This window comes from Eriocheir sinensis, chromosome 38 (genome assembly GCF_024679095.1).
Source record: "Eriocheir sinensis breed Jianghai 21 chromosome 38, ASM2467909v1, whole genome shotgun sequence".
In the NCBI taxonomy this organism is placed as follows: domain Eukaryota; kingdom Metazoa; phylum Arthropoda; class Malacostraca; order Decapoda; family Varunidae; genus Eriocheir; species Eriocheir sinensis.
In genome coordinates this window covers 833,877-857,107 of record NC_066546.1, presented here as the reverse complement: position 1 = coordinate 857,107, position 23,231 = coordinate 833,877, and the positions used below count along the sequence as shown (strand labels likewise).

The window sequence follows — 23,231 nt, the reverse complement described above, 5'->3', positions numbered from 1 at the left end:
TAGAGTAGAAATGCAACGCTTTGGAGCCATCTAATTGATGTAGAATCACTTAGGTTTAAGGACTGACCACATAGTCTGGACCATGGGGTCTGTGTGGTCTGATTTCTATGTAAATCTATGTAATATACTATGAGAGGCCTGCAAGAAAAGTTTATGGAGAAGGGGAAGAGATTGTATCATGTTTTTTTTGTAGATCTAGAGAAAGTATTTGACAGAGTACCAAGGGAAATTATAAGATGGGCATTGAGAAAGCAAAGAGTAGCCAGAAAGATTGCTTGAATCGGTGATGGGACTGATATGGGACTATATGAAGGTACAAAATCGAGAATGAAAACAGTGGTGGAAACATAAGATGAGTTCGAAATTGGAGTGTGGGTTCACCAAGGATTTACCCTTAACCCGCTCCTGTTTATAACAGTTATTTAATGGAGGAGGCAACAAAGCAAGCAAGAGGAGAGGCACCATCTGATATTTGGCACATTTTCATGTTTGTGATTTATCACTCAGGAGTAAGCGATGTACATAGGCCTATAACAGTACGTGCCCAGCACAGCCTATTTGCCTCATTCGTAAGTAGAGTAATATGCTTGTTGTTGTTTCTGTGGTGCTGGCGTGTCTGCTGTATGGGCCTTTATATTGACACTTTTCTCCCATCTGATATCCTGATGGCCAAAGGTCAGCCAGTAAGTGGAAACAGGCAAGTGAGGTCACGATTAATGTGAAAGCGGTGCAGTCAAAGTTTTGACCTCAAGAGCTCAAAAGGGGCAATAAAAGTGGTATGAAATACATATTCAACAATTTAATACTTTATAGAAAAACATACACATAATAAAACTGAAAAAAAAACATTGTACGTAAAGCTAACAAATCGTCCCTTACTAAAGTCGGATCCTTGCTATAGTAGCCCCGTTGAGAGAAAGGATGCGGCGTGTCATCGTGTTCTATGCGGCAGTTACCGTAGTCGAACCGTCTCGTCCTGGTGTGGTGCGCGGCCCTCGTCATGTCCCTGCTGGAACAGCCACAAGTCACTCCCAACCCGACCCCAGCCTCCAGGCGGCGGGGCCGGCGTGCAGCGGGCGTTTAGGCGGGCACGAAGCAGCCGTGCAGGGAGCGCGGCACGTCTGAGGCCGTGGTGAACGTGGCGCGGGCGAGCTCCGTCATGTCCGCAGCGTTCAGCACCAGTAGCGTCACCTTCCTCTTGTCGCCGCTGTGGAGCACCGTGCCCAGCAGCACCCCGTCGTCCTCAGCCTGCCCAGAGGTAGGAGGTTGCCGTGTTAGTGTTTTGGTGATAATACTGACGAGAGGGTAGCCACCTCTTGCGAAGTTAATACTTACAATATGGATTCTTTTGGTGTTACTTTAACATTTCAGTATCTCTTCATATATCTTTTCTACAAACTTCAACAGTCATGGAAACGTTTTGAAAATCCAATTCAGGACTTTTTTTACTCTTGAAATAGAGGATATCTTTGGTCCTGGAATGCAGTGCAGTAACAAATGACTTTTGGAAAATAAAAGAGGGGTCGAGGGGGGCGAAGCCCCCCGTTAGGTTGGTTAAGTTAGGTTTTAAATTTTTTTGGCATGCTGTGTTGGGCGGTGCGGGACAGGAAAAGGCGGCGGTGAGGGTGCTCTACTACTATTTTTTTTTCACACAGCAAGGGAGACAGCTCAAGGACATTTGAGACAAAGAAGCAACAAAAAAGCCCGCCAAGCGCTGCTCCAACCAAAGAAAAACAGAATTAGAGGCCATAAGGGAGGTCAATTTTGTGAGGTGTCATTACACTCCTCTTGAAAGAGGTCAAGTCATAGGCAGGAGGAAATACAGACAGAGGAAGGCTGTTCCAGAGTTTACCAACAGAAGGGATAAAAGAATGAAGACCCTGGTTAACTCTTGCATGAGGAATTTGGATAATGTTGGGGTGAGCAAGAGTAGAAAGTCGAGTGCAGCAGGGCCGCGGGAAGGGGGGGGAGGCATGCATTTAGCAAGTTCAGAAGAGCAGTTAGCATGAAAATATCGGTAGAAGATAGAAAGAGATACGGCGAAATCTGAGAGGTATTAGACTGTCAGTAAGAGGGCTACGCGGGCCGGTAGGTAATTTTCCACAATTCTGAGGGTGGGAATTTTATCAGCCGTCTTTGGTACGTGTTATTTTTACACTTTTGCATGATACAAGATAAATAGCCCACCACCGAACACGCATGCCACCACTCCGCGTTTTCTTGACCTAAGTTAAGAGAACCCCGTGTGAACCAAACGGATACAACCTTTCACCGCTAATTTAAAGTAGCTGCTGACCTGAATTGAGGGGTCGAGGAGACAGCGGCAGCCAGGAGGCAAGGGGAGCGGCCGGAGAGTTAATTTAGGTATATTCACGTTATTTAGTAATATTAACTGATTTTCACTCTTGCATTACTCAAAATAACCAAAGGGTTTTGTTGTGTGCGGATTCAAGTTTTCTTTTCAGCACCATGAAGAATTACCTCCATCCTTCGAAAACTTGTAGGGACCTATAACAAAGCTTAATCCCAGTGGATGAATAATTCCGGTCAAGATTCAAACCTGGACCGGAGGACTAGGAAAACCGGAGGCCGTCGCTCTACAGATCAGTTAAGGAGAAACTTCATTCGCCTTGTGTAGCTTGGGTGTTGTTCGCTCCATTTTAATTTGTTCACTCCCCTACAACTCAAATCAGTAAATCTTGGTGTTACACCGGGAAGAATTAGACGAATTGCGAACTCAAACGGCGAATTGTTGCTGGCGAGAAAGTTTACTCTTAGCACACTGTCATGCGACGAGCTTTTACCAACAATATTTATGTTTTGGGCATCAGTATTAAAATATGAATAGATATATCATTTCAGTCGATCAATCAATGGGGGCATACGCCGGGGGTTGCGTCGCCTTGCCCACCCTAAGAGGCCAGGTCCGGGGGGCCCTCTGGGCGAGTCTCCATGCAAGCCCCCTTCCCATCCTGAGTACCTCCCGGCAGGATCTAATCTATCGACTTGCTCAAGCCATGAACTCCGTGGGCGTCCCTTTAGGACTGTGTCTTACAGAGACAACCCGATGAGCAGGCAAGATCAGCTTCTTGGTAACGTGCCACGGGCCCGTATAGCCGGAGTTGACGTTGACGGACTGCGGGTAATAAATTTGGAATCAGTCTCTCGGAGTAGTCGCCGGTTTAACACAAAGCCATTCCAGCAATATCCAGTGATTCGATCTGCGTAGACACTTATTACCAAAGGCATCAGTCCGCCTCTAAGCCCCCATTTAGTGTCCATGTCTCACATTTATAGAGTAAGACAGGGAGCACAAGGGACTTGAAGATCCGGATCTTTGTCCTTCTGCACAGGTATCGAGAACGCCATATACTTGTATTGATTGAGTCCATAACACCGTGGGCCAAGCCAATCCGCCGTAAGACTTTCTGGCGAGACTCATCGTTGTTATGAACTACGCTACCACAGTATGTGAAATTTTCCGAGATCTCAATGTCCTCGCCACTCGCATGAACAGACTGTCTTGCAAGTCTCCGAACACCTGTACCTTGATCTCGGCCCAGGAGACCTGAAGTTCCAAAGGCTTCGCCTCCTCGTTCAGTGCCTCGAGGGCCATCACCAAAACCTCCAGCATCTCCGCCAGGATTACTGCATCACTGGCAAAAACAATGTCAGCTACTCTGGTATTGCCAGTGGATGCTCTATAATGACTCTGGTCCACAACTCTGCTGATTATCCAGCCCATACAAGTGTTGAAAAGCGATGGGGCAAGGACACAGCCCTGCCTCACTCCCACATTCACGGGAAAGAAGCTGGACAAGCCCCCCTTCCACACACTTCATAGCACTCTCAGTCCCAAAATACAGGCCAGTCAGGAAACCAATAGTCGTTGCAGGAATCCCACGGAGTCGCAGGAGATTCCAGAGTGCCTCGCGATACACTGAAAAAAATGTTTTCTTGAGATTGCCATAGGCTGCAAGTATCCCCTGTCAAAATTCCCGTCGGTGCTCCACCATGCAGTACGCGAAGCGTTTGGATACGGTCAATTGTTGACTTACCAGGCGTGAACCCAGACTGTTCAGGTATCATTTCCTATGTAAAATTATATGTGGCATTCTTAATGTCTTAATCTCAATAAGATAAAAAATGATTGCTTGTTGTTTGCCCTAACGGGCGAGGCCAAACAGCTCCGTGGGCCAATCTCAGGCTCATCGCCTGAGCTTGCTGCTCTTCCCATCTACCCAGTGTGGCGCGGCCTTTTAAAATATCAACTACTATGCTTTCGGACGAAGGACGTGCATCCACCAACGGTTCAGAGGCGGATGAAAGTTGTCTATATCGATTTACGTTGCATAGCTCGCTTGTTAGAACATTTACACAGGGTAGTTGTTTGCCTTGGAGGAGACTGGAAGGATTGAGTCTGGGGGTAATGTGGCAGCATTGTTTACATCATTGTTATTCAGAAAGGTGTTGTGTACCCTGAATGTGTGTGTGTGTGTGTGTGTGTGTGTGTGTGTGTGTGTGTGTGTGTAAAAACGTAATAAGTCAGTCAGCTGGGATGGGACAAGGACAAGCAGCAGTGTTGGCCAACGACCATTTCAAAGACTAACGAGACGTGTGTGTGTGTGTGTGTTACCGTGGCTCCGGGTCTTGGCAGGAAGCAGCCGACGGAGGCGTACATGCCGTCCTCGCTCCATTCCTTCACCTCGCGCGTGTCCAGGGTCACTTTGCCAAACTGTGCGGAGGGAGAGAAGGCCCGCACTGATATTATTGTACTGTGTGGTTATTGCTGGAAGAGAATAATGCATTAAATCCTCTCTTTGCTTAAATGAAACCTAGGAAACAAATGGAATGAAATGAAAGAATGAAATAAAAGGATGAAATAAATGAATAAATGCTATTAAATAAAATAATGAAACAAAGGGCATGAAATACTGAAACAAGAGGAATGAAATAAAAGGAGTTAAATAAAATCAATGAAACCAAAGGAAGGAAAGTAAAGGAATGAAATAAAAGAATGAACGAAAAGAATGAAATGAAATGAATGACACAAAAGTGAAATAAAATTAATGAAACAAAAAAAAAAAATAAAGAAATAAAAACATGAAACAATACAAAAATAAAATATAATCATCTAGATGTCAAATCCATGCCACGTATTCTTTTTATAACGGCTTCATTTACGTCAAGGAAGGAACAGCAGCAGGAGGAGGGTCACGGCGGCTCGCGAACCAACTCAGTGTGACCGTGTTTGTCCCCTATACGAGAGAGAGAGAGAGAGAGAGAGAGAGAGAGAGAGAGAGAGAGAGAGAGAGAGAGAGAGAGAGAGAGAGAGAGAGAGAAAGCAGATCAAGAGCAGGTTAAATTTGCAGTGTGGTCGTTGTCTGTACCTTGGAGAGAGAGAGAGAGAGAGAGAGAGAGAGAGAGAGAGAGAGAGAGAGAGAGAGAGAGAGAGAGAGAGAGAGGGGCAGGTCAGCCGTGCAGTGTTGTTGTCGTACCTTGCCGTTGGTCTGCTTCATGTCGCCCGTGGTGCCGTAGCTGTACTTGTACTTCTTCCTGAGGATGTTCGGGTTGAGGGTCGGGATCTCGTAGGAGTAGTCGGTGATGTTGTCCGGCGTGAGGAGCAGCGAGCCGTCCTTCTGGCGGTTTGCCTTGGCTCGGCTGCCCGCGATCATCACCTGGGCAGTTAGTGAGTTAGTTTATTTATTTATTTTTGAAGAAGGGAGGCAGCTCAAGGGCAAGAAACATAAACAGGAACAAATGGCCCGCTAGGGAGGCAGCTCTAGGACAAGAAACAAAAGCAGGAACAAAAAGGCCCGCTAGGGAGGCAGCTCTAGGACAAGAAACAAAAGCAGGAACAAAAAGGTCCGCTAGGGAGGCAGCTCTAGGACAAGAAACAAAAGCAGGAACAAAAAGGTCCGCTAGGGAGGCAGCTCTAGGACAAGAAACAAAAGCAGGAACAAAAAGGTCCGCTAGGGAGGCAGCTCTAGGACAAGAAACAAAAGCAGGAACAAAAAGGCCGGGAGGCAGCTCTAGGACAAGAAACAAAAGCAGGAACAAAAAGGTCCGCTATAGTATTTTCACGTGAAAATGGCCGTTGGAGTAGCGGCGGCTGCGGCCCCGCAACGCACCCGCACCTTGCCACACACTCTCAACACCTCTCGTTTCCTCTCATATGTCAGCTATTTGCTACCTTTGAATTAATTTAATTAAATAACTGGATAATCCAATAAGGTCATATAGTGTTAAGATTGTTTCGTTTTTAGGATAACAAAGATTTTGTATAAATACCACAAAGGAAAACAAAATGAGAAGAACAATTGACACAGATGTTATACAGGAACTTAACGTCATGGAAAGCTGAAACGAATAATTAACAAACTCTGTCCCAAAGAAAATAAATAGATGCATTGACTTACAAGAGAGACGGCCACACCTGTGCCAAAAGTTATACAGCGGATTTCACACACTGCCCATTGATTACCCCATGTTAAAACCCTCGTACTGAAGGAGGAAAGACAGGATCAGAACCCTCTAAGTTTCATTATGTCAAACCCTTGTATAGAAGGAGGAAAGACAGGATCTGAACTCACTATGCTTCATTGTAAAACACTCGCATAGAAGGGAAGACAGGATCTGAACCCACTATTATTATTGTTGTTATTATTATTATTATTATTATTATTATTATTATTATTATTATTATTATTATTATTATTATTATAGGCCAAGAATGTCAGCCTCTGGAGAGTTCGTGGAACTATATACCCAGTAAGGGTCCCAGAGGGGGGAACATTGGCCTTAAGAAAGAGCAAGTCACTTTAGTAAAAAAACTATTAACACTGTTCTTAAATAATTACAGGTTTTCAGCCTTAATAACATAATTTGGAAGCTGGTTCCACAATTTAGTTATACATGGAACAAATCTTCTAGGAAATTGGGAAGTATTAAAACGTACAGCTGAAAATGCCAAATCATTGAGATTTAAAGCAAACCTTGTGAATCGAGACTGAAGAAAAGATGGAGGAAGTTCAGAATGCAAAGGATGGTTATGATTCTTAATTACAGAACTGTTAAAAACAATATCAGGTGGCTAGGAAGAAGAAACCTGGATCTGCTAACAATGAGATCCTGGGATTTTAAAGGATTCAACTTTATCCCACACTGAGCACCAAGAATAAATCCTGGAGACATCCTCTTCCAAAACATTGGCTGCTGATACTCTGTGTTGGGGGAGGAGATGCTAGTGTAAAGTGATGTGTCATCAGCATATGCCAACATTTTGGAGGATATGCCACCCCACATGTCACTAGTAAATAAAATAACAATGCCCCCAAGACACGGCCTTGAGGAACACCGGACTTCACCGAGGTAAAATTACTAAAAGAACTATCAGCAATAACGCATTGTTTCCTGTCAGTTAAAAACTCAGAGATCTCATGTAGGACATGCCCTCCTACACCAGAACTTTCAACAATGCCTTGTGATTCACCATAGCAAAGGCTGAACTAAAATCCAAAGAAATAAGCCGAGACTCATGCCCGCAATTGAGAGAAGATTGAAGGTCATGTATCAACACCAAAAGAACATCACAAGTTCCCAAGCTATTCCTAAAGCCAAACTGGTTAGGTGGTAGGTGGCGTGATTAAAGTATTTGAAATATTTAGTGAGTCGTTTCCCCAACAAACACTCAAATATTTTTGAAGGAATAGGAGTAAAAGAGATGGGTCTGTATTCTTCTGGTAAAACTGAAGCAGAATTCTTCGGGATAGGAGTACCATTAGCAATACGCCAACAGATAGGAAAGCGAGTTTGCCGAATTAGAATTCTGAAAATGACGGACAGTTTGGGAGCTAGGAGTTTACTAATAAGTTTGAAAAAATAGCGGGAAAAAGCCAGGAGGATCAGTACTAAGTTTCATTATGTCAAAACCCTCGTATAAAAGAAGGAAATACAGGATTTGAACCTACCAAGTTGAGTTCTGGCGTCGCCTTCTCGTTGACGTCCAGGGGCATGATGATCCTCTTCACGTTGCCGCCGTCCAGCTCGTTGCCGAGGTTAGGGTTTTCCTGCGGGGGGGAGAACCGTGAGGGGGATGTGTCTAGCAAGCAGCTGGAGGCTGAGGGTAAGGAGAAGAGGAAAGAAAAGGATGTGGGAGTAGACAAGGCTATGCTCAGTGTTCTCAGCTTCCACCTCTCACATTAACATTTTCCAGAGCCCGACAAGGAGATAAAGCAGGTTCTAATGAGTGTTTTTGCACGTTAATGGGACAGAACTTGTGTCAAACTACCATCAATATCATGAAACTATCCAAGTGTGTGTGCTTGGGCGCCGACATGTTTAAGAATATGGCGCTATGTGTGAGCTACAAAGTAGGCTATGAAGTATAAGTTACAAATGCCGAAAAGGAGAGATGGTCTTCTCACATGCATGGTACTGAAGACTACCACCAAGGTCTTAAAACTACCCATGCATGGACGTGCCCCCACCTCATACGAAAACCTTGTCAATTTAAGTATGTGGGCTTGGGCGGCGAAGAAAGTGGCGCCATGTGTAAGCTACATCGACCTACCCTGAGGTTCTTGAGGTGGAGGGCGTGCAGGAACTTGGTGTCCGAGTAGCCGTTGACGTCGATGATCACGTGGCCGTCCTGTTCGTAGCAGTTGATGATGTGCATGAAGAAGAACGCCTCGCACTTGGCCTTCTGCTTCACCTCCTTCCCCGTCTCGCGGTGCACCAGGTGGATCTTGATCTGAGCCAAGCAAGACCGTAGACATTAGTCATCGTTGTAACAAACTCACAGTTTCATTAATTACACCAGAAAGGTCAGTCTCTTTGTCGTATGAGTTGTCATTTACCTCGTCGAGGACATTAGTCTAGGAAGGGAGATTGTGACTGATATTATGAAGTTGTAGGCGTATTACCCTGTATAGAATTACTTTAGATTTCAGATTTTTTTTACATCAACGGAGGCAGCTCAAGGGCCAAACACAAAAATAGCAACAATAGAGCCCGCTAGACGCTGCTTCGGCAAAAGAGAAAAGAACGAGAGGCCAGAAGAGAGGTCAGTTTTGGGTGGAGAGGTGTCCTGATGCACTGATATTTGTTAGCAATTCAGTCACTGCGATAGTAGAAACATGTCACAAGTAGGAGATGAGAACTAAGGCAGAGCGCCCTGGGTCAGGTGGTGAGCAGGGCGGCGGGCTCTGTCCATCAATGGCGCAGTCTTCTTGACGGAACTCTTTACGTTTTTCTCTTGAATGCTTTGACTTGTGAGCCCAGGCCCTATTAAGATACAAGCTATAGGAGTATAGATGACTGTACGTGTTGGAAAAAGCTGCACTGTCTGAAGGCTGCACGAAAAAAATCTTATAATCTTGTGACTCATAACTAAGATCAGTTTCTTCCTTTGAGGAAAATGATATACTGTTCTGCCCTAAATGCATCGTCTCCCATCAAGTTGTTCCCTATGCCAACCCGTTGGTATTAATCTTCATTTTGATCCTTAAACTTGACAAACTCACCAGCTTGTTCGCCATCCACTCCATGCCACCGATGAAGGGCTTGTCCCGAATCGTGTTGGCGACCATGGCCTTGACGTCGATGGTCATGGGCTGCTCAAGGAGGACGAAGTAGTTCTCCGTCATGCCGAAGGTGTGCATGTGGCAAGGGTTGAGCTTCCAGCGCGCGTCCACTGACGCTATCTTCTTCGGCTTGGCGAAGACGCTGCCTGAGGCGAGGAGAGCGGTCAGACAAGGCCGGCTTGATCTGAAGGCCTGGCTCACAAGTAGTAGTAGTAGTAGTAGTAGTAGTAGTAGTAGTAGCACCAGTAGTATTGGGAGAAGTAGCAGTAGTAATAGACTACTACGTACTACTACTACATGATACAGATACAGCGTTCTCCTTTTCACCTTTTACTTACTCACAACGCTCTCTCTCTCTCTCTCTCTCTCTCTCTCTCTCTCTCTCTCTCTCTCTCTCTCTCTCTCTCTCTCTCTCTCTCTCTCTCTCTCTCTCTCTCTCTCTCTCTCTCTCTCTCTCTCTCTCTCTCTCTCTCTCTCTCTCTTATTTGGACTTCCAGAAGGCGTTTGATAAAGTCCCTCACTACAAGTTGCTTCATAAAATCAAGGAAATAGGTATCGGGGGTAAGCTTCACGAATGGATCAAGCACTGGCTAAGCAATAGAAAGCAGAGTTGTAATAAATGAAGTGACCTCTGAGTGGATGCCAGTCACTAGTGGTGTCCCCCAAGGGTCTGTCGTGGGACCCATTCTCTTCGTCATTTATATCAACGACATTGACCTTGGTCTCAATAATTTTATTAGTAAATTTGCGGACGACACGAAAATCGGCAATGCGGTACTTACGGAATGTGATAGGGGGAGCCTACAAGAAGATTTGCGTAAAATATCAGATTGGTCAGTAAAATGGAAAATGCCTTTTAATATAAACAAGTGCCAGATTCTGCAGGTTGGATCTAGAAATATAAAGAAGGACTATGAAATGTGCGGCGTTAAAGTTAAAGGCGTTGATGATGGGTTTGATTAAGAGAAAATTTTCATTCAAGAATAAAGATGTTATACTACCTTTTTATAATAGTTTCGTCAGACCTCATTTGGAGTATGCCGTGCAGTTTTGGTCTCCCCACCATGCGAAAGACATTGCTAAATTAGGTGTTCAGTATAGAGCAACCAAGATGATTCCTTCATTACGAAACAAACCCTACGAGGAAAGGCTGTCACATCTAAACCTGTTTTCTCTTGAAAAACGCCGCCTAAGAGGAAAACTGATCGAGTGTTTTAAAATACTTAACGGTTTTACCAACGTGGATCCGACCAAGCTGTTTGTGATGGATGATTCGACGCGAACGAGAAATAATGGCGCTAAACTCAAATGTAGACAAGTTCATTCAGATTGCACAAAATTCTTCTTCACTAATGCTGTCGGTCAAAATTGGAACAGATTACCACCATCAGTGGTACAGTGTAACTCGATTGCATCGTTTAATAATAATCTTAACCGCTATCTCCTCCATCTGAATGTTCACTAGGTCAGTTTCAACGCCATGGTGGCCGCATAACAATTGTCACTTAGGTTTAAGACAGACCACCTAGTTTGGGCCTTAGGGCCTGTGTGGTCTGGTTATCTATGTAATTCTCTCTCTCTCTCTCTCTCTCTCTCTCTCTCTCTCTCTCTCTCTCTCTCTCTCTCTCTCTCTCTCTCTCTCTCTCTCTCTCTCTCACACACACACACACACACACACACACACACACACACACACACACACACACACTTACTCTTGCCTTCCTGGGGCGTGGGCGGGAAGGCGGCGATGTCGTACTTGGGTCCAGTGGGGCCGACCATGTGCAGCACGTTGTAGGTGGTGCCGTCAGAGAGCGTGTGTGGGTTGGGGCAGTGCGAATTCATGTTCAGCTCCTTGTGGAGGTCCACCTGTGTGGGAGGGTGTGTAGAGGTGAGGTTGTCAGGTTTGGCAATGTTAGGTTACAATTATATCCCTCATATCAACAAGAGGACACAGCCTTAAGTTTGGTTAGGTTACTTAAGGTTAGGTCTGTCAGGTTGTAGTCGAACTTCCCATACTAGCAAGATGGCGCAGTCTTGGTTAGGTTTCGTTGGGTATATCTTGTTAGAGTATAATCATAGACCCAAGACCAGCGAGAGATCACAGCCTTAAGTTAGTTAACGGTAATTTTATTATGTTAGATTACAGCTATACTTCCCTTACTAACAAGAGGAAATAGTCTTTTAAGTTGCAGACACTAGGGTATAGAGTCACAAAAATAAGGACAGCTCTTGGTCAGATCTGGCTGGGTAAGGTCAGGTGACGGGAGACTCACCTTACTGATGGTCTCTAGGGTACAGAATCCCCCCCCAAAATAAAAACTTGCCAGGTCAGGTTGGGTAAGGTTAGGTGGCGACAGACTCACTTTACTGATGGTCTCGAAGGCACAGAACCACAACTAATAGGACAACTCTTGGTCAGGTTAAGTTAGGGAAGGTCAGGTGACGGGGGACTCACCTTATTTATGGTCTCCAGGGTGGTGGGGTTAATTTTATGCAGGAAGGGCGCTTCCGTGATGCAGTAATGCTCGCCACCAAACTTGACCACTCCCACTGGGGCATTGTCCGAGAACATCTTGTCGAAAGCAAACTTGTCGCCCAGCCTGAGTGCGGTGAAACATTGGAAACACTAGAAACACAGGGAATGATCAGTAGATGTAGACGGAAATGTGTTGGGATAAAGTTATGTAACGCCTCCCACTGGACAACGGTTCTAGATTGTAATTTTGACGTGCTGGTGCTTTAGCCAGTTGTCTTAGGCCCGAAGACTTAGAGCCAGTGCAACGCCCCACTCCTTCTCTCGTGCCTTCATTATCACAACCAACTCTATCGTTATTCCTTCTCTTAATTTCCTTTCTTAGCTTCCCACTCCTTCCCAGTGCCTTCAGTATCACAACCAACTCTAACACCATTCCTTCTTTTAATTTCCTTTCTCAGCTTCCCACTCCTTCCCAGTGCCTTCAGTATTACGAACTAACACTAACACTTCCTCTTAATTTCCTTTCCTCAACTTCAGTATCACGTAACATCATTGACACATCATTCCTTCTCTTAACTCCCATTCTCAACTTCCATCTCCTTTCCCAGTGTCTTCAGTATCACGCACCAACCCTAACACATACTAACCCAAACTGAAGGACTGTCAGGAGAGACAGATGGGTAGAGTTAAGTGGGCAGTAAAGTGTTGGAACAAGGCGAGGGAAAGTAAGAGGAGTGACAGCTCCTTTCATGTTACCTAACCCATTGCAGCTTCACACACAGCTATGCCTCGGCAGTGCATACACAGTCCTTGCTGCCTAGACTGGTGAGGCATACCGTACACACTTGAGTGTTTGAACGTTTTAAAGGCCAAAGATTGGGACTTGCAGAGGAAAGGAAGGTCTCGTATATTAGCTATCTACTCTTCCATGTTTCCTGTTCCTCGTCCTTGTTCTCCTCCTCCTCCTCCTAACCCGTCACCCTACTTTCTCTTTCTATCCTTATTTCTTTCTCTTCTCCTATTATCTTTACAAAGCTCTATAACATTACCTCCTCCTCTTCCTCCTTCCCTTCCCTTCCCCTCTCCTCCCCTCCCTTCCCCTCCCTTCCCCTCCCCATCCCTCCCTTCCCTCCCTCCTCGCCCCTGCATCGCTCACTTGCTCAGCTTCCCCTTGGCCACAGACTTGCCGGTGGTGCCGAACTCCGACACCACGATCTGGCCGTGCTCGAGGTTGGTGGTGTAGGCGTAGGAGCGGAGGAAGCGGCTGTTGAAGGTCACGCCCGTCTCCGTGATGGCGAACCTCTGCAGCAGCGCCGAGCCGTCGAACACGTGGTTGAATTCGATGTCCCCGTACGTCATGCGCCCCGGCCCGTTGAGAAGGTAGGCCCCGCGAACCCAGGGCGGTATGCTGCCTGTGGGGGAGGAGGAGGGGGGGGGGGTGAGTGTGTGGAGGAGGGGGAGGAGGGGGGAAGGTGATAGAGGAGGAGGAGGGTGGGGGTGATGGAAGAAGAGGAGGAGGGCGAGGGTGGGGAGGTGTGATGAGGTGGTTGGGGAGGAAGGGGAAGGGGAGGAGGGGGGGTAAGTGGATGGAGGAGGAAGAGGAGGGGGAAAAGGGGGAAGGTTGGGGTGTGATGAAGGAGGAGGAGGGCGAAGTGTGTGTGAGATAAGAGCATAAGAACATGTAGAGTCTGCAAGAGCCGGTAGGCCCATACAAGGCAGCTTTTGTGAACCTAACCTAACTTACCTTCACTTTCCATGAATTTAATCCAATCTTTTTTTTTAATGTATCTATCGTATTGGCACTCAGAGCATGACTGCCCAGCCTTTTCCACTCATCCACCACTCTGCTGGGAAAGCGATTTTTGCCTATGTCCTTATTGAATCCGAATTTATCTAGTTTAAACCCGTTACTACGTGTCCTACCCGGTTCTCTTAACATCAGAACCTTATCGATATCCCCCTTATAAAAGCCCTTCATTCACTTACAAACTTTGATCAAGTCTCCTAGCACCCTTCGCCTTTCTAGCGAATGCAAGTTTAATATTATTGTTTAAGTCTTCCCTCGTCTGGCAATTTCTTACCCGTGAATCATCTTAGTCATCCTCCTCTCTACCGATTCTAACATTTTGATGTCCATTCTATAGTAAGGTGACCAGAACTGAACCGCATAATCAAGATGAGGTCTAACTAATGCCCATCTAACACACAATCTGTCCCCAGAAATGTGTAGAAAAATCCACACAGCACAGGAGGCAGGCGCCTCTAACTGGCTAACGTCACTACCAATCAGAGCAAAAGGCTTCAGCCTCAACAAACAAGAATTTATCGACGCCGTTGCTCTGAGATATGGCTGGCCGATTGAGGGGCTGTCTGATTTCTGTGCATGTGAATCACCGAATGATGTCACTCACACCATGACATGTAAGAAGGGAGGCTTCGTCTGTATTCGACACGATGAGGTGAAGGATCTGAGGGCCAGCATGCTCGGGGATGTATGCCAAGACGTCGCTACCGAGCCGGCACTGCTTCCCCTGGCCGGCGAACACCTCCGGTACATGACGGCCAATACTTCACATGAGGCACGGGTTGATGTAAGTGCCTGCGGATTCTGGGTGCGCGGACAGCGGGCGTTCATGGACATCTGCATATTCGACCCGATGGCTGCCTGTCACCGTGAGCTGCCCCTGGAAGCCACCCACCACAGGAACGAGCAGGAGAAGACAAGGACATACGGTGAAAGAATCCAACATGTGGATCATGGCAGCTTCACCCCCTCGTCTTCACCACATCCGGCGGGATGGGTCCAAGGGCCCGATGCTTCTACGCACGACTCGCGGAACTGATCTCAGAAAAGAAGCATCAGCCAAGAGGACACGTTGTCGCCTGGATGAGGTGTCGCCTCTCGTTCTCCCTGCTCAGGTCGGCCATCTTATGTCTCAGGGGCACCAGACACTCTGGCCCAAAAGCCACCAACATCCCCATTATGGACTATGATGCCCCAGTAGTGGAGAATGACATTGGGGTTGGTCGGGAATGACATGAGTAGGAAAGGAAAGGGAAATCTAGACGCAATAGATGAAGTGTTATGTATAAATTTACTGCTAAGTAGTATTAGTAATATGGTTGGACGCCACAGTCATTAACGAACAGAGTTGGGGCTAATGACCTCCAAGCTATGGAGCCCTCCATGATTATGTGTCGGGAAAATAAACATGGGTGGAGGTATCTCTTATGTAGTAGTAATAGTAGTAGTAGTAGTACGGTAGTAGTATTTGTAGTAGTAGTAGTAGTAGGAGGAGGAGGAGGAGGAGGAGGAGGAGAATGAGATAGTGCAATATGAGCAGCACAAAAAGGAGCAGGAGGAGGAGACGAGGACGATATTGATTGACTGAGATAATGATTAACTTCTTGTCTGCACAGTTCGTTTTTATTGCAGTGAAGTGGATGATTAGATCTGTAAGGCTTGAGGAGGAGGAGGAGGAGGAGGAGGATGTGAAGGGAACCCTTAAGAGAAATGAGAGAGAAGAACTTTTAAATGTTAAAGAAGAAGAAGAAGAAGAAGAAGAAGGAGAAGAAGGAAGAGGAAAACTAAAGAAGAAAGTATAAAATGAACATAAAAATAATAAAAAAGAAAGGAGGAAAAAATAATATGAAGAGAAGAAGAAAGTTAATATTGCAGATCACATATTATGCTCTCTCTCTCTCTCTCTCTCTCTCTCTCTCTCTCTCTCTCTCTCTCTCTCTCTCTCTCTCTCTCTCTCTCTCTCTCTCTCTCTCTCTCTCTCTCTCTCTCGTTAATAATCTTCCCTTTCTCTCTTTTTATCTGTTTATTTCTCTCTCTCTCTCTCTCTCTCTCTCTCTCTCTCTCTCTCTCTCTCTCTCTCTCTCTCTCTCTCTCTCTCTCTCTCTCTCTCTCTCTCTCTCTCATTAGTGCTCGTTCTCCGTCCCATTAAGATAAGCAAGACCCGAATTCTCAAATGCTTTAGGCTCTCACAACAACAATTTCCAAAGTTCACAGTGGAGTCAAGTCAGGTTCTCATGCGTTTTTTGTCACATTCATGATGCAGAAACCTTGTCAAACTATCACTTGGCTTATATAAACCTGTCCATGGAAATACTTACAGCTCCTACGAAAGCCAAGTGTGGTGTGTAAGCCCTTAAGTGTTTGAGAATATCGGCTTTGTTCCATACCACCGCCGACTCTCCCTCCCCGCCCCCCTCGATGCCGCCTATCAGTATTGCCAACACATAGATAGTTACTGCATTGGCGTACTTGACAGAGGTGATTAGAGGCTTTAAAACTGATGATCGATTGTTTACAGCTATCAGTAATTGTTTGTAGCACGGAGATGTAAAAGTTGTTGGATGGGAACTCCCAACGGCCATGACAAGAGGTGGTCAGAGGTTATTGGAGACCGTCTTATTAAACGTATCGGTACTCACTTCGCCTGTCTGAAAAGCCTCTCGTGGAAGTTGCTTAGGTTTTCATAGACTGTTTGCTTCTTTTTCATTTTTTCTGCTTTTTTTCTTACTCTATTTCTTCTTCTTTTTCCTCCTCTTTCTCTTCTTGTTCTTGTTCTTTTTCCTCTTCCTTCTCCCTCTTCCTCCTCCTCCTCCTCCTTTTTCTTTTTTTTTTCTTTTTTTTTCTTCTGTCTTCCTCTGACTTCTTATTCTTCTCCTTTTCTTTCTTTCTTTCTTTGTTTCTTTCTTCTTCTTCGTCTTCTTCCTCTTCTTGTTGTTCTTTTTTCTTTTCTTTCTTTCTTTCATTCTTCATCTTTTCTTCTTCTTCTTCTTCTTCTTCTTCTTCTTCTTCTTCTTCTTCTTCTTCTTCTTCTTCTTCTTTTCTTCTTCATGGACTGTTTTGTGATGCCAGTGATAGCTTTACCTGACTCCTGCATTTTGAACGGAAAAACAACACCCATTAAAACCCGGTTGATCTTCTCTGTGGCCTTGGGAAATAGTCGCAATGGGAGCCCAATATGAATATGGACCTAAAAACTGACGATCAATTGTTATATAGTTGTCAATGAATCTTTGTCGCAAGGAAATATGAAAGTTGTTGAATCGGATCTCCCAACAATTTTAGTGCATTCTGGTGGCCATATTACAAGTCGTTTCTGCCTCGATATAAACTAACCCCCAACGGTGTCAGCTCCTCCAGGCCGCGTCCCTTATGAACTTTCCGTGAACCAGTTTTACGGGTTCGTGGCTACATCCAGCGTAGTAATCTTCTCTCTTAATAGGTATGACAGGAAAGAGTAATTGGAAGCGAAGTTTGTGAAAGTGAAAACTAAAGCTGAAACCTGTTTGACGCATGCTGAGTTTTTGGTTGTAGGGTTGCAATAACTGCCGCCCCTTTGTCAGAACCATGGAACAGCAGTGTGTGGCCACCTTCATCATAGACGCTATGTCGTTACCAAAAGAGCATCGCGGAATTCAGATTAATGTTGATAGAAGTTTTTTTTCCTTCTCTTGGTACTTCTTCGAGATCCCGACGATATTTAGAGGACATCAAAAACACTATTGTATCAGCATCATTTTAAATTTCACGCGGTTCTTTTGGTAACAGCATGGCGTTTGCAGAACTTGGAATACGGCCCTTGGACTCTGTGCCAGCGATGTGTTGCCAGGCGCGGACGTGGCGATGCAAAGGTTGGTGTTCTAATGAGTGTTTTTGTAGGTTCATGGTACAGAAGAAGGGTTAGACTTACCACCAGGGCTATTAAACTACCCCTGGAAATGCCCAAAACTCCTACGAAGCCTTGTCAAAAATGTGTGCTCTGGCGCTGAAATGTTCAATAACACGGCCCTTTGCAAGGTTCCGTCCGATATGAAGACATCCTTGACCGTGTTCATTCCCGTGTGCCATGCATGAACGAAAAACATAAAAAAAGAAATGCATTGTTAATAATTTCCGATATGGCATGTAAAATAACTGTGCATTCCCTTTTTCTCTAGTAAATCTGCTCGGCTACACTGCCTCCTGCTATACTCCCACGCCTGCAGCTATCATAGTACGGGCTCCTAGTCTGCACTAACACCAAGGCGTCGTCGCTCGCTCTAATCAGAGGTGGATGACTGAACTCTACTGAAACAAAAGAGAATTTGGGTCGTATTATAATTTCGGCGCCAAAGCACACACATTTGACGAGGCTTTCGTAGGAGTTTGGGGCATTTCCAAGGGTAGTTTTATAACCCTGGTGGTAGTATGACCCTTCTTCTGTACTATGAACCTAAAATACCACTTATAAGAACCAACCCGACTGATCTCCTTTTTGGCCTCTGGAAATAGTTGATGTGAGAGTCGAAAGCGTCTAACAACATCGACCTGTCACCAATGAACATGACGGAAACAATGGATATGAAAAGAGGTGTAACGAACTTGATTGTCAGAGCCAGAACAACAAAACGGAGAATTTTTACTGTTTGATGGTCTGTGTTGGGTGAAGGGCCAGGCTATCATTTGAATGCTGCGATATCATTGACGTGGCGTTAGGTTACCATTTAACAAAGCCGCGTTATAACTGAAAGGGGGATAGGTTACCGTTTAAGGGCCCAGGCTATCATTCAAGGAAGCTAAATGGTAAAGTTAGGGGCATACGCTTAACTGCGCGTGGCCTCGGTGCTCATCTCCGTCTCATTGGCTCGAACCCATAACCCCGAAACTCAAGACAGTGTGACATCTGTGTTACGACAGATATCATTCCTCAGGTCTTGCCAGGTACCCATTTATCGCCCAGCCCCGGAAGGGAGGATGGCCAGCTGGTGGTGGTTGGGAGCCGGCTGTCTGGGGTAGGGATCGAACTCGGGCCGGTGATTCATGGCTGGGCGCGCTGACCACCACACCACGGAGGTGGAATAAGGTTACCGGAGGGAGGATACGCTGCCATTTGAGGGGGATTAGATTACCCTTTGAAGGGGATCACGTTACCATTTGAGGGGCTAAGGTCCATATTATTAATCTCCTCGGGGCCTTAGTACAGCTATATCAAAAGGCTCTCGCGTAAGTTGTCGACGTTTCCAGTGGTGGTTTCCTGAGCCTGTCGGTAGTTTTGCAAGGCTGCCACGCTAAGGTCGACTCATTCGCGTGGCTAAGGTCCATATTATTAATCTCCTCGGGGCCTTAGTACAGCTATATCAAAAGGCTCCCGCGTAAGTTGTCGACGTTTCCAGTTGTGGTTTCCTGAGCCTGGCGGTTGTTTTGCAAGGCTGCCGCGCTAAGGTCGATTCTTTCGCGTGGCTAAGGTCCATATTTTAAACTCCACGGGGCCTTAGTACATCTATTTCAAAAGGCTCTCGCGGAAGTTGTCGAGGTTTCCGTGGGTGGTGTCCTGAGCCTGGCGGTAGTTTTGCAAGGTTGCCGCGCTATGAACGGGAAACACACTCATGACAACCCGACGTAGCTCCTCTCTGGCCTTAAAAATATAGTCGCAACAAGAACCCGAAACGTTTGATAATACCAAACTAAGGGCCACTTTCACAGTTCGACATGATGGGTTAGTAAGCCTCGAAACCAATACCAAAGACTTCGAAAATTCCTTGTGTAGTGTTTGGTGTTCATATTTAAGTTCAGAAATTTGAGGAAACTATGCTGGAAATCTCTTGTTTATCTGGTGTTGCATGGAAAACCTCGCCATTAAGGATTGTTAAAGATTGAGGAGTTTTGTTCGGCGATGACAAAGCCACTGTGATGGACTGTAAAAATGACCCTTAAGTTACCATTTGGAGCGGGGCGACGGCACTCTATGGGGTAGCCTGCCGATAGGACAAGGTTGGGCTGCTATCTGAGGGGGTGTTAGATTACTGTTAAAGGACAAGATATGATTACGGTTATCATCATCATCATCACCATCATCATCATCATCATCATCATCACCATCATCACCAGGAAAGGTAAATTTTGCTCTAAACTAAAACTAATGTCTTGGAAACGTGTGTGTGTGTTCGGAGAGAGAGAGAGCGAGCGGTCCCTGTTTTCGTCTATACTCTTTTTTATATTCGTTTTTTTCCCTCCTTTTTAGTCGGCTCTTCTGTCTTGTCACTTCGCCTCTCTCTCTCTCTCTCTCTCTCTCTCTCTCTCTCGGTTTTTAATAGTAATTCTACCGATACTCCTGTGTTCCTAACACTATTGAAAATCCCAGTCATACCCTCCCTGACTTTGAAATCAGTACAGATGAGGTTCTCAAAGCGCTTCAGTCACTTAAAACTAACAAAAGTCCAGGACCTGATAAAATATATCCAAAATTACTTAAAGAAATATCAAGCGAGATACAATGCTGTGTAATATTTCTTTGCACCATGGTATCGTTCCTAGTGATTGGAAAATGGCTAACGTAACACCCATTTAAAAAAAAGGCGACCGAAAATTACCGGATAATTACAGGCCAATCAACTTTACTTCAATTATTGGTAAATTATTTGAGACTAGTTAACCACCTAGTGTGTAATTCGCTAATCCTGGACTCGCAACATGGTTTCCGTAACAACAGATCTTGTTTGTCGAATCTATTAACGTTCTATAACGAGCTTTTTGCAGTCTATGATGTTTCTAAATCACTTGATATTATTTCTTTGGACTTCCAGAAGGCGTTTGATCAAGTTCCACCCTATAAGTTGCTTCATAAAATCAAGGAAATAGGCATCGGGGGTAAGCTTCACGAATGGATCAAGCACTGGCTAAGCAATAGAAAGCAAAGAGTTGTAATAAATGGAGTGACCTCTGAGTGGATGCCAGTCACTAGTGGTGTCCCCCAAGGCTCTGTCCTGGGACCCGTTCTCTTCGTCATTTACATCAACGACATTGACCTTGGTCAATGCGGTACTTACGGAATGTGACAGGTGGAGCCTACAAGAAGATTTGCGTAAAATATCAGATTGGTCAGTAAAATGGGAAATACCTCTTAATATAAACAAGTGCAAAATTCTGCAGGTTGGATCTAGAAATGTAAAGAAGGACTATGAAATGTGCGGCGTTAAAGTTAAAAGCGTTCACTCGGTCAAAGATCTTGGCGTCACAGTCGCGTCTAACCTCAAGTTTTCGCAGCAGTGCAACGAGTCAGTTAAAAAAGCGAAGAGGATGATGGGTTTGATTAAGAGAAATTTTTCATTCAAGAATAAAGATTTTATACTACCTTTTTATTTAGTTTCGTCAGACCTCATTTGGAGTATGCCGTGCAGCTTTGGTCTTCCCACCATTCGAAAGACATTGCTAAATTAGAAGGTGTTCAGCGTAGAGCAACCAAGATGATTCCTTCATTACGGAACAAACCCTACGATTAAAGGCTGTCACATCTAAACCTGTTTTCTCTTAAAAAACGCCGCCTCAGAGGAAAACTGATCGAGTGCTTAAAAATACTTAAAGGTTTTACCAACGTGGATCCGACCAAGCTGTTTGTGATGGATGATTCGACGCGAACGAGAAATAATGGCGCTAAACTCAAATGTAGACAAGTTCATTCAGATTGCACAAAATTCTTCTTCACTAATGCTGTCGTTCGAGATTGGAACAGATTACCACCATCAGTGGTGCAGTGTAACTCGATTGCATCGTTTAATAATAATCTTGACCGTTATCTCCTCCATCTAAATGTTCACTAGGTCAGTTTCAACGCCGTGGTGGCCGCATAACAATTGTCACTTAGGTTTAGGACATACCACCTAGTTTGGGCCTTAGGGCCTGTGTGGTCTGGCTATCTATGTAATTCTATGTAATTCTCTCTCTCTCTCTCTCTCTCTCTCTCTCTCTCTCTCTCTCTCTCTCTCTCTCTCTCTCTCTCTCTCTCTCTCTCTCTCTCTCTCTCTCTCTCTCTCTCTCTCTCTCTCCTGTCTTTCGCTTTTCATAGTCTCCATCTTCTTCTTTTCTTCTTCTTTTTCTTTTTCTTTTTATCTTTTGTTTCTCTTCTTCTTCTTCTTCTTCTTCTTCTTCTTTTTCATCTTCATCTATTTCTTCCTCCTCCTCCTCCTCCTCCTCCTCATCTTTTTCACTGATACAAGATCGTTTTTTTTCTGTATTTTTTTATCTCTTCACTCTCTCTCTCTCTCTCTCTCTCTCTCTCTCTCTCTCTCTCTCTCTCTCTCTCTCTCTCTCTCTCTCTCTCTCTCTCTCTCTCTCTCTCTCTCTCTCTCTCTCTCTCTCTCTCTCTCATTCATTCATTTATTGTTTCTTTTCTTTCTTTTTCTTTCTTTCTCTCATTCATTCATTTCATTCATTATTTCTTTCTTTCCTACCTTCTCTCTCTCTCTCTCTCTCTCTCTCTCTCTCTCTCTCTCTCTCTCTCTCTCTCTCTCTCTCTCATTCATTCATTCATTCATTCATTCGTTTATTGTTTCTTTTCTTTCTTTCTTTCTTTTTCTTTCTCTCATTCATTAATTCATTCTTTCTTTCTTTCTTTCTCTCTCTCTCTCTCTCTCTCTCTCTCTCTCTCTCTCTCTCTCTCTCTCTCTCTCTCTCTCTCTCTCTCTCTCTCTCTCTCTCTCTCTCTCTCTCTCTCTCTCTCTGGCCAAGGAGACGGAGATGAGCACTGAGGCCACGCGTATAGCTATCCTCATAGTCTTGCCTCCACATCTTAAAGCGCTTGATCTTTTTTACCTCTCCATCTTGAATGTTATCTGACACGAGTGGAGAGATAGCTTGTCTGTACCTCCTTGTCATTCATATGTGTGTGTGTGTGTGTGTGTGTGTGTGTGTGTGTGTGTGTGTGTGTGTGTGTGTGTGTGTGTGTGTGTGTGTGTGTCTTCCTTTCTTTCTTCCCCCCCCACACACACACTCATTAAACCTTCGCTTCACAGCACAGCAACAACATCTAACCCTTACCTGTCAGAGTCCCGTCAATGGGCGTCACATGCTCTTCAAGGCAATTCCTGTCCCACGTGCTAAAATCGTACGGCATCTTGACTCGCGGGCGTTCGGGGCTTCCAAGATCAACGACTTCGTGAGGTGGTGTAGAGAGGGGCAAGGTGAGGTGACTTGAGGTACGCCGTATGCTCTCACTCGTGTCTGTAGGCGAGTTCACTTTTGTCTTTCACTTGAGGTTGCTGCGTGCGGGAGCGAGAGAGGGAGAGTGTGTGTGGGAGGGAGGGAGAGAGCGGCCGTGTGTGTTCGTTCGCGTGTGACTGGGAAATGAAGAGTGTGGGTCGTGTGCCCCCTGATTTTATAGATGGTCACTGGCCAG

General features: G+C 45.2%; 1 protein-coding gene across 1 annotated transcript; it reads right to left on the bottom strand.

The window, feature by feature from the left end:
* Nucleotides 1-784: 784 nt before the first annotated feature.
* Nucleotides 785-23,201, bottom strand: LOC127008516 (carotenoid isomerooxygenase-like). Its single transcript, XM_050880630.1, has 10 exons — nt 22,874-23,201; nt 13,217-13,472; nt 12,040-12,184; nt 11,297-11,450; nt 9,525-9,730; nt 8,573-8,752; nt 7,971-8,069; nt 5,499-5,678; nt 4,637-4,735; nt 785-1,248 (listed from the first exon to the last, which is right to left on the bottom strand). The coding sequence occupies exons 1-10, from the start codon at nt 22,947-22,949 to the stop codon at nt 1,081-1,083; spliced, it is 1,563 nt and encodes a 520-aa protein (XP_050736587.1). The 5' UTR covers nt 22,950-23,201; the 3' UTR covers nt 785-1,080.
* Nucleotides 23,202-23,231: the final 30 nt, after the last annotated feature.

Bases quoted from the DNA above. Each gene is read 5' to 3' on its own strand.
- LOC127008516 (XM_050880630.1), bottom strand. From the start codon at position 22,949: ATGCCGTACGATTTTAGCACGTGGGACAGGAATTGCCTTGAAGAGCAT. The intron at 11,451-12,039 runs GTGAGTCCCCCG...CCTCCCACACAG, and splicing joins CCCTGGAGACCATAAATAAG to GTGGACCTCCACAAGGAGCT. The intron at 1,249-4,636 runs GTAACACACACA...ACCTCTGGGCAG, and splicing joins TGCCAAGACCCGGAGCCACG to GCTGAGGACGACGGGGTGCT.